Source organism: Rosa chinensis, chromosome 3 (genome assembly GCF_002994745.2).
Source record: "Rosa chinensis cultivar Old Blush chromosome 3, RchiOBHm-V2, whole genome shotgun sequence".
Taxonomy (NCBI): Eukaryota; Viridiplantae; Streptophyta; class Magnoliopsida; order Rosales; family Rosaceae; genus Rosa; species Rosa chinensis.
Window position 1 is genome coordinate 6,970,215 of NC_037090.1, and position 13,505 is coordinate 6,983,719.

Below are 13,505 nucleotides of genomic sequence, written 5' to 3' on the forward strand. Positions count from 1 at the left end.
GAAAAAAAACCCACCATTAACAGACTCAACCTTTAAAACCAACCCACCATTACCAAAGACTCAATCTTTACATCACACCCAACACCCAAAGACTCAACCATTAAAACCATTAAAACATTTGAAACGCACCACAACCATAGAATCATCCCCACACTCGATCTCCTTCTCCACCACTTTCTGTACGGACAGCCACTCGGACGCAGTTCAAAGCTCTCGGTTCAAGGTCTTCGATCGCGATTTCCGATGCAAACAGGTTCTACCTCCTCCTTCTCATTCACTTTTCCTACCGAGTCTCCCAATTCAGAAACTGGATCATGCAATTACTGTGTCAGTTAAAATTGATTTGATCCCGAGCAATTTTATCTTGGCTACAGCTTGATCGAGCATCATGGCTGATGCGTTCTAAAGATTCCTTTGTTGATTTTGTTGCCGACAACTTGTTAGATCGATTGGAGGTAAAATGATAGGTTGTGCTCCTTCACCCCTAAATAGCTCATCCCTAGGTTCCGAAACGCCGTGAAATCATACAACGGAAAATGGATGTGGACGTCGATTTGACCCGGTCTGAGGAAATTCGGGTCAACCTGGTCCTTCAAGTTCATCATGAACACCATGACTCTCTCTTCGGCGTAGCACGAGTTGAGCAAGCCGTCCATGAAGTTCGATATGCCGGAGAAGCTGACCGCCGTCGATTTCTCGGCGAAGAACCGATTCAGGCCCTCGATGAGGATCACCGACTTGCTCGTGGTCTGTAAAGAAGCATCTTCAACTCCGAGTTGTCTTTAACCCTAGAGAGGTCGAGATAGTAGACATCGTAGCCGAGAAAATTGGGGGTGGTGGCGATAAAGCTGGATTTCCCAATGCCGGAGGGGCCGTACAGCAAGAAGCTTCGCTTCCAGACGCGGCCGAGTCGGTTGTAGTACTGCTTGGCTTTGAGAAACGACTCCAAATCGGACTTGATCTTCGATTTGAGATCGGCTTCCATGGCAATCATCTCCGGCGTAGATGGGTGCGTGAACGGCACGGTCCTCCACCGCGCGTTGCGGAAGTCGTCGTCGGCCGTGGCGGAGTCGTCGATGTTCATGTACAACAGCAACTCTCGCTTCCGCTGGTCCAGCTCGTCTGCGACGACGTGGATGTGCTGCAAATACGGCCGCAGAATCCGCCGCTTATCGGCTTTCCGAACCTTCAACACCAAATTCCAGTAGTTATTAGAACCCTTACTTACTTCTCTTTGCCACCTGACCTTGGCCCCGAGAAAGTAGTCTTCGATGGTCTGATTGGGGTCGAGCTAGAGGACGATTTCGTTGGGCTTTTTTCCTGTGAAATTGGAGTCCTCAATGGAGGTCAATGAGTTGAGATAAATGGTGACCTTGCAGTAGAGCTGATTCAAAGAGGAGAGAAGCAAAGTCGGGCACTGAGTGCTTGGAGAAGAAGGGTAATATGGGAAACAAACATAAGAGAACATCATAAAATATTAAAATATTAGAAAGAGTGTGCAGAATGTAAAAGGGGGTGTGCAAATTTCACACCCCAATTTGCACACCCCCCCCCCCCCCCATTTTAATTTGTTGACCTAAAGCTTCAAAAAAAAGATTTAAAGTATGCAAAATATTTTTTGCTGCTGAATGAGAAGCTTTTGCAAAAATAAGACAATCATCCGCAAACATAAGATTCGAAACCTTAAAACCATGGATAGAAGTCAAAATGCTAACATGTGTTCTAGATCTAGTAGTGAGAATATCTTACTGACATTTAAGTCGCTTTGGTTTATGGTGATGCATATGTTACCATATTTAATTACATAAAATGTCCTAGGTTCCAAGTGAAACTAATGGAGAGATATTAACGATTCCATCTATTTGCAATATTTTTTAGAATGCTAGGTACTCATATTCTCATAAAAACTTATACAAAAATATGAATTTGAAATTTGATTCCTGTGTGAGAACTAAAGTACTAATGCGAGAGTTCTAATGTGAGAGTTAGACACACGACCAACTTTGAATATTTGTTCTACAGGTAAGAGTGATAAGGTGAAGGAAAAAGGAAAGGGGAAGGGAAAGAGAGAGAGCTTTGGATGGCCGTGCTACACCAAAACGAATGACTAGATCGATGGAATGATGCAAACTTTTTTCATTTGCATTGAAGATAGGAATGACTATGTATAACGATTTCTTCTTCGACGGATGAATTTGGACTTATAAATCGTCAAATGTCACACTGGTTCAACTGTAAAAAGAGAGAAGCTGATCTAGAGGACCTCTAAGAAGAAAGAGTTTAATGAATTTCGGTATGAATGGATGGATGATTTATGGGAGTACATATATATGCATATAAGTGGTTAATATAACAAGGGATTTCAGCAAAAATAGGACATTCATATGCTTTTAATTTGCTACTACGCACATTTGTGTGTCCCAGCTTCAAAAATACAGGCAACATTTTTTAGTTTTTACACTGCGCTCATTTCAAATCAAATTGTAATTGTAGAAGGTGGCAAATGTGTGAAGCCCGGGCCCAAAACTTTTTTTCTAGCTTACCCCATCATCTATATAGAAATCCTATTAAAACTTGCAGGTGGCCAAGTCACAACTAGTTTTTTTTTTTTTTTTTTCCCTTCCTTTTATTCTATATTAATATCTGTGTAGGTACCAGTATGATGGTGATGAAATTAATTTCTGCAACAGACCAGCTAAAACTCCTTGTATATATATAGAAATGTATCAGTAGCCATGTAGGGGGCAGATATATGAATTAGCACATGTCACTAGAAGAAACTGGAAAAGTAATAAAGTGAAGGAGGGTAAAGGTCAGTGTCTGGGATTTAAGGGCCATTGCTTCTTTACTTCTTAGTCCTTTCAATTTTTGTTAGGTATTACCATCATAAATTCTACACCAGTTCCACAACTCCATTTTTACTACTGGGACGGTGACTTTGGCAACCGCAATTCCAACTATCCAAGTAAAAATTAAGACATTACTATTCCCAAATCTACCCTAGTAACAAAAGTTTAATATGCTGAACTGGCAAATTGATGACTGCCTTTAAATATTGTTCATGCTGTTAGGTAGTTTACCCAACACTCTTACCCCTTTTACTACAGCCTGATTAGCATGATTTTAACATATAACTAAATCATAGTTCCCCATGCATTTTCAACTTTAGGTGGTGAAAACTCAGGAATAGGCAAGTAGATGTTACAAATTTACATGCTGGAATGCTAGTGTTATCATCAATAGAGCTATAGCTAGAAGGGCATGGACAAGGTCATGTGTGTAATTTTAATGTCACTTAATAAGCTTGGTTTTGTGTTTCTGCCGGTCCAAAAATGCCCTTGAATTAATTAGTAAGTTCCATATATAGCAAGGAATTGAAACCCTCTCTCTATGCTAAGCCAAGTGTTAGTAAGTTTTTCCTGAAATGGAAACCCTTTGCACTATAAGAAGGGGCCCTAGGGCACATGGCTAGGCATCTCTTCCTTGTATAACAAAGAGTGTGAGAGCTAGCTTTGTCATTGTGAAGAGAGATCTGAGTGTTTTAAGATGGAGAGAGTGAGTAAGGTCCTGCTGATGATCCTGACCGTTGTTGCAGTGATTCTGGCTTTGGGTGTTGAAGCAAGAGTGATGAAAACTAAAGAGCAAGTTGAGCACCCCCAAAACTTCTATGGAGGAGCTGGAGGTGCTTTCTTCCCAGGCTCAGGCCCAGGGTTTGCTACTGGAATTGGGTTTAGCCCATCAGGCTTCTGCACACTCCCTGGTGGATGTGTCCCTACTACCGGTGGTTTTCCCACTATTCCTGGTGGCTCTATTGGTACTGGTGGCGGTGGTTCAGTTCCAATGATACCACATGACTGATTTGGCGTGCTGGATATGGATGGGATCGGAGGAGGGTCTTTGGGTTTGGTACTGGTCTAGTCGTTGGAGTCTTTAGTTATGGTATGTGTTTGCTTTAGTTGTGAAAGTTCTAGTTGGTTCCTGATCTCAGTTGGTGTCTGTTTTAATGTTTAGGGTTTTCAAGTATTGTTGGATCTAGACTCTAGACTCTAGAGAAGTACTGATCGATGCTCTTCTTCTACAAGTGCATCTACTAGTACTTGAGCAATATTGTTATGGTTCAGTTGTTAATAAAAAGTGCATGATATTTGCTGTGATACCTCTCTCTCTCTCTCGATCTCTCTCTGATTTTGTTTTGAAAATTAAGCATCACGATCTTGTTGAAATTTCTAAAAGACTAGCAATTGCAGAGAAAAGTTTGCATAAGCTGCTTATCCTGTCTTAATATGTTAAATGACCATTATGTTAATGAGAGATCTTTAATCTGGTGCACAAAGAACTCAAAATAAGCTAAACCCAGTACAGCATACATCTTGTTAACCAGAGGTTGAAGACTAGTCCAATATTAACTTTACCAATATGCCCCTAGGCAGTTTACCGGCCACATGGAAAGGGCACCTTTCCAAGATCCCAGGAAAGAAACAGCCCTCCCAGCAAGACTAGAGCAGCGAGTAGATCAGGCATCCATATTAACAAGCATGGTATGACTATAATGAGTCTAGATGGTTTGGTTGGTCGTCAATTAAGAATCTCTCAAGATGTAAAGTATGATTATATGAGCCCCATTAATTAGGCCCTAAACACCAATTTATGTCTACCTTCAAAGCAATTGTGAGTTTGGTCACTAACCAGCTTCAGAGACTGTAAATGAAGCAATCAAGTGGCTTTTAAGGAGTTTGGAGCTTTTGTACTTTGGTTCATTAATGGTGCTTCTTCAAGCTTTCATATGGACAGTGTTCTCAAGTCTCAATCGATTGAAGGGTATGATGCGCAAGTCTCAAGCCTTGAGGGCATATATAGTATGAGAAAATGCTCTTATTCTACTCATTTAAAGCTTAGGATACTTATGTTTGTGGCAATGTACTACTCTTTACTAGTTACCACTTATTGCCACTTCTTTTATACAACTCAGCTAATAATGAAAACAATGACATAGGAATTATCTCAAAGACTTATCCAGAAAAAAGGTCATAATTTATTGAGAAATATATCTAGAGAAATTTTACTTACCACATTTCCTTTCCACCGAACCCTTTTACTAATTTTTAAACTTTTCCAAGCTTAAATTTATCCCCTCCAACTCCTAAGAACAAAAAAATCACTTCTAATTACCATACTCCGCTTGCCTCGACAGTCAAATAAGACACTATTAAGAGAATGAATTTTCTGATATATTATTACACTCATTCTGTGGTGTATATAAACAGACTACAATCGTACTACAACTATTGTGTATTACTGTACTACACAACATATACAAGGTAAGTAGTTACAACAATATATTCCCTTATAGTCTATTCCTAATAGGGAACGATGACCCACACTAAACTCCCCCTCAAGTTGGAGCATATACATCAACCATGCCCAACTTGCTTAGTGTGTCATAAAACGCCTTCCTATAAACTCCTTTGGTAAGTACATCTGCAAGTTGCTCTTCAGTTGGAACAAAAGGAAAGCTAATAATTTTGGCATCTACCTTCTCCTTTATAAAGTGACGATCAACCTCCACATGCTTAGTACGATCATGTTGTACTGGATTATGTGATATGTCAATAGCTGCCTTGTTGTTACAATACAACTGCATGGTATTTTTGAGTTTGAAACCCAGATCACGTAACAGATTTCTCAGCCATAACAATTCACACACTCCATGAGCCATACCTCTATACTCAGCCTCAGCACTAGAACGTGCCACAACTTTCTGTTTCTTACTCTTCCATGTAACCAAATTACCTCCCACAAAAGTAAAGTAACCTGATGTCGACCTCCTGTTTGTGATATTTCCAGCCCAATCTGCATCTATGAAGCCACAAACCTCAAGAATGTTGTTGTGTTTAGAAAACAGTACTCCCCTTCCTGGAGCTGACTTCAAGTACTTCAGAATTCGCATAACAGCATCCATGTGACTCTCACTCGGATTATGCATGAACTGACTCACCACACTCATTGCATATGCAACATCTGGTCTAGTATGAGCCAAATAAATCAAGCGCCCAACTAACCTCTGATAGCGAGCTCGATCAGTAGGTACCTGATCTGGATACTCAGCTAAACAATGGTTCTGCTCAATAGGAGTATCAATAGGTCTGCAATCCAACAAACCTGTCTCTGTTAGCAAGTCAAGGACATACTACCTTTCATTTGGCACAGATAGATTCCTTCTCTCCCCCTGGCTACCTCAATTCCTAAGAAGTACGTACTTAAGCTCACCCAAGTCCTTCATCTCAAACTCAGAAGCTAGCTGTCTTTGCAGTCCATCCATCTCAACAGTATCATTACCAGTGATTACCATATCATCCACATAAATAATTAGAGTTGTTACCTTCCCTTGTTAATGCTTGAGGAACAAGGTATGGTCTGAGTTGCTCTGCCTATAACCAACCTTCCGCATGAACTGTGAAAATCTTCCAAACCATGCACAAGGTGACTGTTTGAGACCATACAGATATTTTCTCAATTTGCATACAAACTCACTAGGAGAAGCAACTGCTCATGTACACTTCCTCAGCTAACTTTCCATAAAGAAATGCATTCTTGACATCAAACTATCGGAGTGGCCAGTTTAAACTAGCAGCGAACTAGAGAAGAACCTTAATAGTATTCATCATAGTCTATACCATACTTCTGAGTAAACCCCTTTGCAACAAGGCGTGCTTTGTACCTATTCACTGATCCATCTGCATTATGCTTCACGGTAAATATCCAACGACAACCTACAGCCTTCTTGCCTTGTGGTGAAGGCACAAGTTGCCAAGTATTGTTCTTCTGCAACGCCTCCATCTCTTTATCCATTGCCTTCCTCCACTTTGGATCTCCCAATGCATCCTGCACTTTGTTAGGTACTGATACAGCAGATATTTGATTCACAAATGATTCATATGACTTAGACAACCTCCTAGTGGACATATAGTTGGCTACTGGGTATTTTGATTTGGCAGTAAGAGTAGGTTCATATCTTTTGGCTGATTGACCTCGAGTGGTCCTATGTGGTAACACATATTGCTTAACATTAGACTCACTACTACTAGTATCAGTGGATGGACATACCTCAAATGAGTGGTCTTCAGTACCAGGAAGTTGTGGGTCAGGGGTAGAAGCGATGGCAGGAGGGGCAAATGTGTCTTCAACATCATTCTGAGTGATGGAGACTGGTGCTTGGATGTCTGGAGCTTCTGCTGCTAGAGGTGGTGTGCTTATAGTCTCAACCGGATTCGTCAAAATACCTCCTGGCTATATGACTTCTCCTTCTTCTTCTGATTCCTCCCCCTCTCCATGATACAGCTCTTCAAAATATGAATTCTCCCCCTTAAGAGCTATATCCGAAGAGGAGAAATAACTCATGTTCTCAAAGAAAGTAACATTCATGGTGATATAGTACTTTCTGGTAGGTGGATGATAACATTTGTACCCCTTCTGATAGTCCTTGTAACCAATAAACACACACTTAAGTGCCCGGGCATCCAACTTCGACCTTCGATTTTAAGAGACATGGACAAAAGCAACACAACCAAAGACACGAGCTGGAAGATTATGAAATGAAGGTAAGGAGACATGAGATGCAAGAACCTCAAATGGAATTTTTCCCTGAAGGACATTGGATGGGAGACTATTGATAAGATGGGAGGAAGCATGTATAACATCGCCCTAAAGATACTTACGCATATGAGCACTAAAGAGAAGGGCACGAGCCATATCAAGTAAATGACGGTTTTTCCTTTCAGACACTCCATTTTGTTATGGTGTTTGTGAACATGTAGTTTGGTGAACAATCCCATGGGTTTTGAAAAACTCCTGGAAAACATGATTACATATTCTCCCCCATTGTCAGAACGAAGGACTTTAATGGTGCTATGGTATTGTGTTTGAACAAGAGTGCAAAAGGTTTGAAAAGCTGGAAATGTTGTAGTCAAGCTAGGAGGGATCTGGCATTCTACACTACACCACAAACAATCATCTATAGCGGCCAAAAAAACGCTATAGTATCATGTCATAGCGTTATAGAAAACGCTATGACAGCCCCCGCTATGGTAGGTCTGTTGCTTTAGATAGCGTTTCTGGGAAACGCTATCTATAAGTCTGTAACCATAGCGTTTACAAAATGCTATTGATTACTTTTTCATAGCATTTCCGAATTGCTATAAAAGTATTTTCCATAGCGTTTTTAAAATGCTATTAGTTTATTATTCATAGCATTTCCAAATTGCTATAAAAGTATTTTCCATAGCGTTTTTAAAATGCTATTAGTTTTCCATAACATTTATAGCGTTTTGTCAATTGTCTCTGTACACTTATTATAGCATTTCAATGATATCATCTAAACGTTTGTGTTGAACTGAAATTTGACAGCCATAAACAAAATAATTCATTTAATAGTTCAAAATGATACATAATTAATTTGTAGCATACAAGAAATTCAAAAACTAGTCCAACCAACAAGTTGTGTCTAGGTCCATTATGGACTACTTACTAAAATTTAACAAACTGCAAAAACATAATAACTAATTTACTACATTGCTATTGAATTGAGGGAGGTCATCATCTTCACCAATATTGAACTGCTACAAAACAGAAGACAAAAATCATGATTAGGGAAGTTGAAAAGTGTGCTAATCGATCACAAGTAGCAGCATGATTAATTAGATATGGCATGACCAAAACTGACCAGATTTTCAAAGCATAACAACTTTGTCAGATGGCCAAGCTATTGTAGTACCAATAGCATCTTCAATACAATGTAGCTCAGATGTTGGCCGCCAAAGAGATGCAGTAGGGACCCTTGGGATATCAACCCAAACTCTCATAGCATTAGGACCTAAAGGAACAAAATGAACAAGCTCGCCTGGATCACTTGAAGACCAATATCCTTCTGCAACTATTTTTCCCGAACCACTAAAATCTAACAAGTTGCACTTTTTCTTGGAGTTTTTGTTCACACTCTAGCAACAAGACAAACATAATGATAATCAGATTATAAAAGGAACTAATACACTCACATATCAAAATAATGGTAGTACAATCAGCAAAAGAGTTAAAATTTACCGAAGGAGATGATAGGTTTCCAACTTCCTCAATGTTTGGACTATTTTCCAAAACAACTTTGTTAGCAGGCCATGCTACTTTAGTGCCAATAACATCTTCAATATATGTCATGTTAGGCGTAGGTCTCCATAAAAATGATTCAGGACATGTTGGGATATCAACCCAAACTATCATGGCATTAGGTCCGAGAGGAATATCATTAACAAGCATCTTTGGATCATTAGAGAACCAACGACCTTCAGCAACTATTTCCTCTTTTCCACTCCAATTGAACAACTTGCACTTGATAGAATTCATGTTTTTACTCTAACAATCAATGAAAACAAGAGCAAATGACTACGTAGATATGGAATATAAGAAATAGGAACAATGAAAATAAATGAACAAGCTGTAAGAGGAAAAGTATTTTACCGAAGGCATAGATATATTATCTTCATTCTCAGATTGCTGACTGATTTGCAAGACCACTTTATCAGCTGGCCACGCTATTGTCTTACCTTGAGCTTGTTCCATACAACTCATATTAGGTGTAGGCCTCCAAAGAAAAGCTTCTGGTTTGTTTGGAATATCTACCCTCACTTTCATTGCATTAGGTCCAAGAGGAGTATGATTGACAAGCTCATTCGGATCACTGGAACACCAACATCCTTCGGCTACAATCTCATCCATTCCACACCAATCTAAAAGCTTGCACTTGTCTAGAGATTTGGGGCTCATACTCTACAATGTATCAAAATACATAATCATATTGATACAATTTTAACTTGAAAATAACATATTTAATTTAAAGATGTAATACTTAACCCAAAAAAAAAAAGCAATAGAATGTAATAGTTACCACTGGAGAAGTCTTGTCAACTTGAGACCCATTTTGCTCATTTTTATCTTCCTCATTTTGCATTGTCTAATAATACCAAAAAAAAAATTTAATTAATTGTAGTAAAGTTATTTATTAGTGTACCACAGTTTTACTTTTAAAGATACATCTATATGTGTCTTACCTCATGATGTCCAATTAATTTATGGACTAAGCTCTCCAAATGCTTGATTCTACTTCGCATATCAGTGTGTTGCTCTTCTAGCTGGAGCACATGCTTGTCCCTAGACTGTAAGAAGGCTAATTTGCTTATAGTAACTCCTCTTCCCATTCCTCTTAATCGTCCAGGTTTATCTTGTCCTAATACTTGGGAAAGAGCATCTTCTCTCACATTAGTTGTTGAGGATGAGGGTGAATTACTTTCAACTTCTCTTAACTTCTCCTGAATGAAGCAACAAATATATAATTATATTTACTATATACTAAATGTCCTATACTGTTCATAAGCCCTGTTCATTTCACTGTTCATACCAGCAGTGAAATGGCGGTTTTGCCCTCGATTTTTTCTTTAACTTACCGCCCTGCCATTCGGGAGTCTGCTTTGAATTTTTTCCTCTCCTGGTCTCCACACACTCAGCTACACCGCTTGGTTTTTCATGGAATTGGACAAAGTGATGGAGAAAGCGAGAGAGTCATGTTCTCCTTCTTTGCTCGGCTTGGACGGAAAATGATAGACAGAGGGAGAGATCGAAGGGACTGGTCATCTTTTTCTTCATCTCCAAAATGATCTTCGAGAAACTGAGCTCATTTGATCAAATCGGAATATCCGATTGAGCTATCAGAGATCTTTGAGTGATTGAGCTCTTGGTAAGCTTCTTATTTGGTTGATTGGATTGGAATTTCGGTGCTATTGATTTGGGTGTTATTGATTTAATCGTTATTGTACTAAAGTATGTTGCTTTTCTATTTTTTTGGTGGTTTTTGTGGTTTCAGCTGGTTATATATGCAATGGCCATTGGTTATAAACACAGTGTTTGCTTTGTAAAGGTTGTGAATATAAAGAGTTGGTTTCAATTGAATTTGGCTCATGGACTAGATATGAAAAGTGAAGCTTGGAGAGAAGATGGTTTTAGGTTTGATATACATATTAGCTGTTGCATCTATTTGGATAGCTTGATTTTAACCGAAATTGTTCAATTTTTTTATGGGGTTTTCATGGTGCAGGATTTCTATGAGGATCTATTTTAGGAGTTGAGCAAGCAGTCAAGCACACACAGATTAAGAGCTTGAATATCTGTGATAATTTAGCTGACCACATAAATTCGGCAAGCCACAAACTAATCATGAAATTGCCAATAAGATGTTAGTATGCTAAATTTCGAGTGCATTGGTCTATTCATCTTGAATTAGCTTTTGTTGTATGTTAATAATGGCTTTTGAATTTGGTGCATGTGAAGAGTGCGTACATTGAAGAGGCATCTTCCTTTCTCCAGTCAAGAGGGATTGCATGAACTCAAGAAAATTGCTGTGGGGTTTGTGGAGAATATTTATACTGCTACTACTAGCCAAGTACATTTGAAGTCCTGATCATCTATAGTACATGTAATAGACGTGTTTGTGTGTGTGTATCGTAACGTGGTATCTATACTCCATTAGATATATACTGTTTCTTCATGTGTAGGCTTCTGTCTCTTTTTGTAGTTGGATTATCTACAAAGAATTTCTCTGAAGATGCTCCCTATGGAGACCAAGTCTCAGAACACTATGGCCAATTCTTTATAAAACAACTCTGCTGACAAGTACTGTAAAGAATTCTCTATTCTAATCGAGATCAACCTTTATCAATTTTCATAGATGAAATGGATTTTGAAAACACTATGCAGCACTTGGGTATTTGAAACTGTAATAGAATATATGTGTAATTTGTTTGATTAATATCAAGGTTGTGTTCTAGGTAACCCTGCTGGGACTGCCAACCAACTAAAAGTGGTTGCTGTGGCTGAAATTGAAAGATCAAGTGTCGATGAGACAACATCTCGGAGCTGCAAACTATAAACTTCGACTTGATTATGATAAGTACTGAAAATTGGAAGAAACCTTCAGTGTTGGGATTGGCTTTAGATGAGGCAAATGAGAAGAAAATAGATGAGGAGCAGACAAATTGTGTGTACAGAGAAGAGATTCAAGGCCTCAAGTGACGTCTAGACAACAGTGTTGAGACTGACTTTAGATGAGGCAAATGAGAAGAAAATAGTTCAATAGATGAGGAGTAAAAAAAATTGTTAACAACAAATCCCGCGGCATAGCGCGGGCGCTTTTGCTAGTATGTTCTATTTTACAAAGGGTCAGCAATATATATTCACCCATATACCAAAGGAATGCCCTTACAATAGTTTCACCAACTGTTGTATTCACAGGTGTACCATCTTTTTTTGTGCGAGATTTGATCCAAACTTTAACCCTTGACACTGAAGATGGGTTGGCACTATCTCTTTTCTACAATCATATATAGAAAAAGAAAAACTGATGAAATAATCATATTTTCAATAAATTTGCCTTAAAAAGCATTAATATATGATATGTATTACCATATCAGCTGCTAATCGAACCATTCCCTTGCGACTGCATGTGTGTGGTACTTGTTTACGCCTCAATGCCTTGTACTTGTCACTTATAGCCTGAAGTCATTTTTTCTTTATCATAATACTACCCCTTAATATAATCTTGTACTTAATTAGCTCAGAAAATAGCATACCTTAAATGTTGGACTTGTTTTTGTCTTGACAAACTTCTTCCAAATTGCTAAAGTTGGTATGTTGTTTGGTTTCAGCCGAAGTCTTTCTTGTTTGTTCTTTGCTGCTTGTATTTGATGAACTAATCTAGATTTTGAGGCCCTCCAAAGGCATCCCATCGACTTAAATATGACATCTTTTTGCCATTCTTCATCCAAGATGTATCTTGCCTACAATTTATATCAAAGTATTAAAGTATTGGAAACCTAATTTATGAAGACTAACATGTGCTGGAAAGCTTAAAACTACAATAGATTCATACCTGAACTTCTTCCCATAATGGTACTTTAAGGTCATCACCAAGGTTCCTCCAATCTTCTAGTGTTACAGGTACATGCTCTCGTACAAGAGGGCCCAAAAAAGATGACAAGCTTATTGACCCCTCTCCATATGGTTCACCCAAGCTGTTAAATTGAACTTGAATCCGACTCTCAGGGTCCATAGCAACTTTCTTCATTTTGGTTGGACCTCTTTTCTTTTTCAATCCTCTTGGATCTTCAACTGTATCTTGTACAGATGCATTTTCTTGGACCGCATCTTGTTCAGAACTATCATTACTTGGAATTGGTCCATCTTGGGTAGCTTCTTTACTAACTTGTGTATGTACTTCTTGGAGACCTGCCATGTGATTCACATCCCTTGCATCAAAGTCTTGTGATATGCCACCAGTTTCCTTAGTATGCTTCCTCTTACTGTGACCTGCCTTTGTAATATCTCTCACCATTATCGTTTATCTGTTTCAGAAAAAAGAATAGTAAGCATCTATATAATTCATTATTAACCTAGTTTCATATATAAAA

At 38.7% G+C, this 13,505-nt stretch overlaps 2 protein-coding genes, 1 long non-coding RNA gene and 1 pseudogene across 4 annotated transcripts; 1 reads left to right on the forward strand and 3 right to left on the reverse strand.

Moving 5' to 3' along the window:
• Positions 1 to 288: 288 nt before the first annotated feature.
• Positions 289 to 1,468, reverse strand: LOC112194027 (annotated as a pseudogene).
• A 7,478-nt stretch (positions 1,469 to 8,946) lies between these two features.
• LOC121052257 lies at positions 8,947 to 9,681 on the reverse strand. The gene is made up of 2 exons (XM_040516922.1): positions 9,508 to 9,681; positions 8,947 to 9,402 (listed from the first exon to the last, which is right to left on the reverse strand). Exons 1-2 carry the CDS (start codon positions 9,679 to 9,681, stop codon positions 8,947 to 8,949), a joined length of 630 nt encoding a protein of 209 aa, XP_040372856.1.
• Positions 9,682 to 11,233: 1,552 nt separating this feature from the next.
• LOC112191840 lies at positions 11,234 to 12,006 on the forward strand. Of its 2 annotated transcripts, none has more exons than XR_002933163.2 (4): positions 11,234 to 11,275; positions 11,371 to 11,515; positions 11,615 to 11,712; positions 11,868 to 12,006. It is a non-coding gene; the product is annotated as an uncharacterized LOC112191840 (long non-coding RNA). The 2 variants fall into 2 exon arrangements; XR_005807987.1 differs by having other exon boundaries at positions 11,371 to 11,482.
• Positions 12,007 to 12,103: 97 nt separating this feature from the next.
• On the reverse strand, positions 12,104 to 13,429 carry LOC121052258. Its single transcript, XM_040516923.1, has 5 exons — positions 12,968 to 13,429; positions 12,669 to 12,875; positions 12,502 to 12,591; positions 12,285 to 12,409; positions 12,104 to 12,137 (listed from the first exon to the last, which is right to left on the reverse strand). Exons 1-5 carry the CDS (start codon positions 13,427 to 13,429, stop codon positions 12,104 to 12,106), a joined length of 918 nt encoding a protein of 305 aa, XP_040372857.1.
• Positions 13,430 to 13,505: the final 76 nt, after the last annotated feature.

What these genes read in the sequence shown, in the direction of transcription:
- LOC121052258 (XM_040516923.1), bottom strand. Translation starts at nt 13,429, where the DNA reads ATGGTGAGAGATATTACAAAGGCAGGTCACAGTAAGAGGAAGCATACT. An exon ending in TTCGATTAGCAGCTGATATG is followed by an intron (nt 12,410 to 12,501) that starts GTAATACATATC and finishes ATATGATTGTAG; the next exon opens with AAAAGAGATAGTGCCAACCC. An exon ending in ATTGTAAGGGCATTCCTTTG is followed by an intron (nt 12,138 to 12,284) that starts GTATATGGGTGA and finishes CCTCATCTAAAG; the next exon opens with TCAGTCTCAACACTGTTGTC.
- LOC121052257 (XM_040516922.1), bottom strand. Translation starts at nt 9,681, where the DNA reads ATGAAAGTGAGGGTAGATATTCCAAACAAACCAGAAGCTTTTCTTTGG. An exon ending in ATAATATATCTATGCCTTCG is followed by an intron (nt 9,403 to 9,507) that starts GTAAAATACTTT and finishes ATTGATTGTTAG; the next exon opens with AGTAAAAACATGAATTCTAT.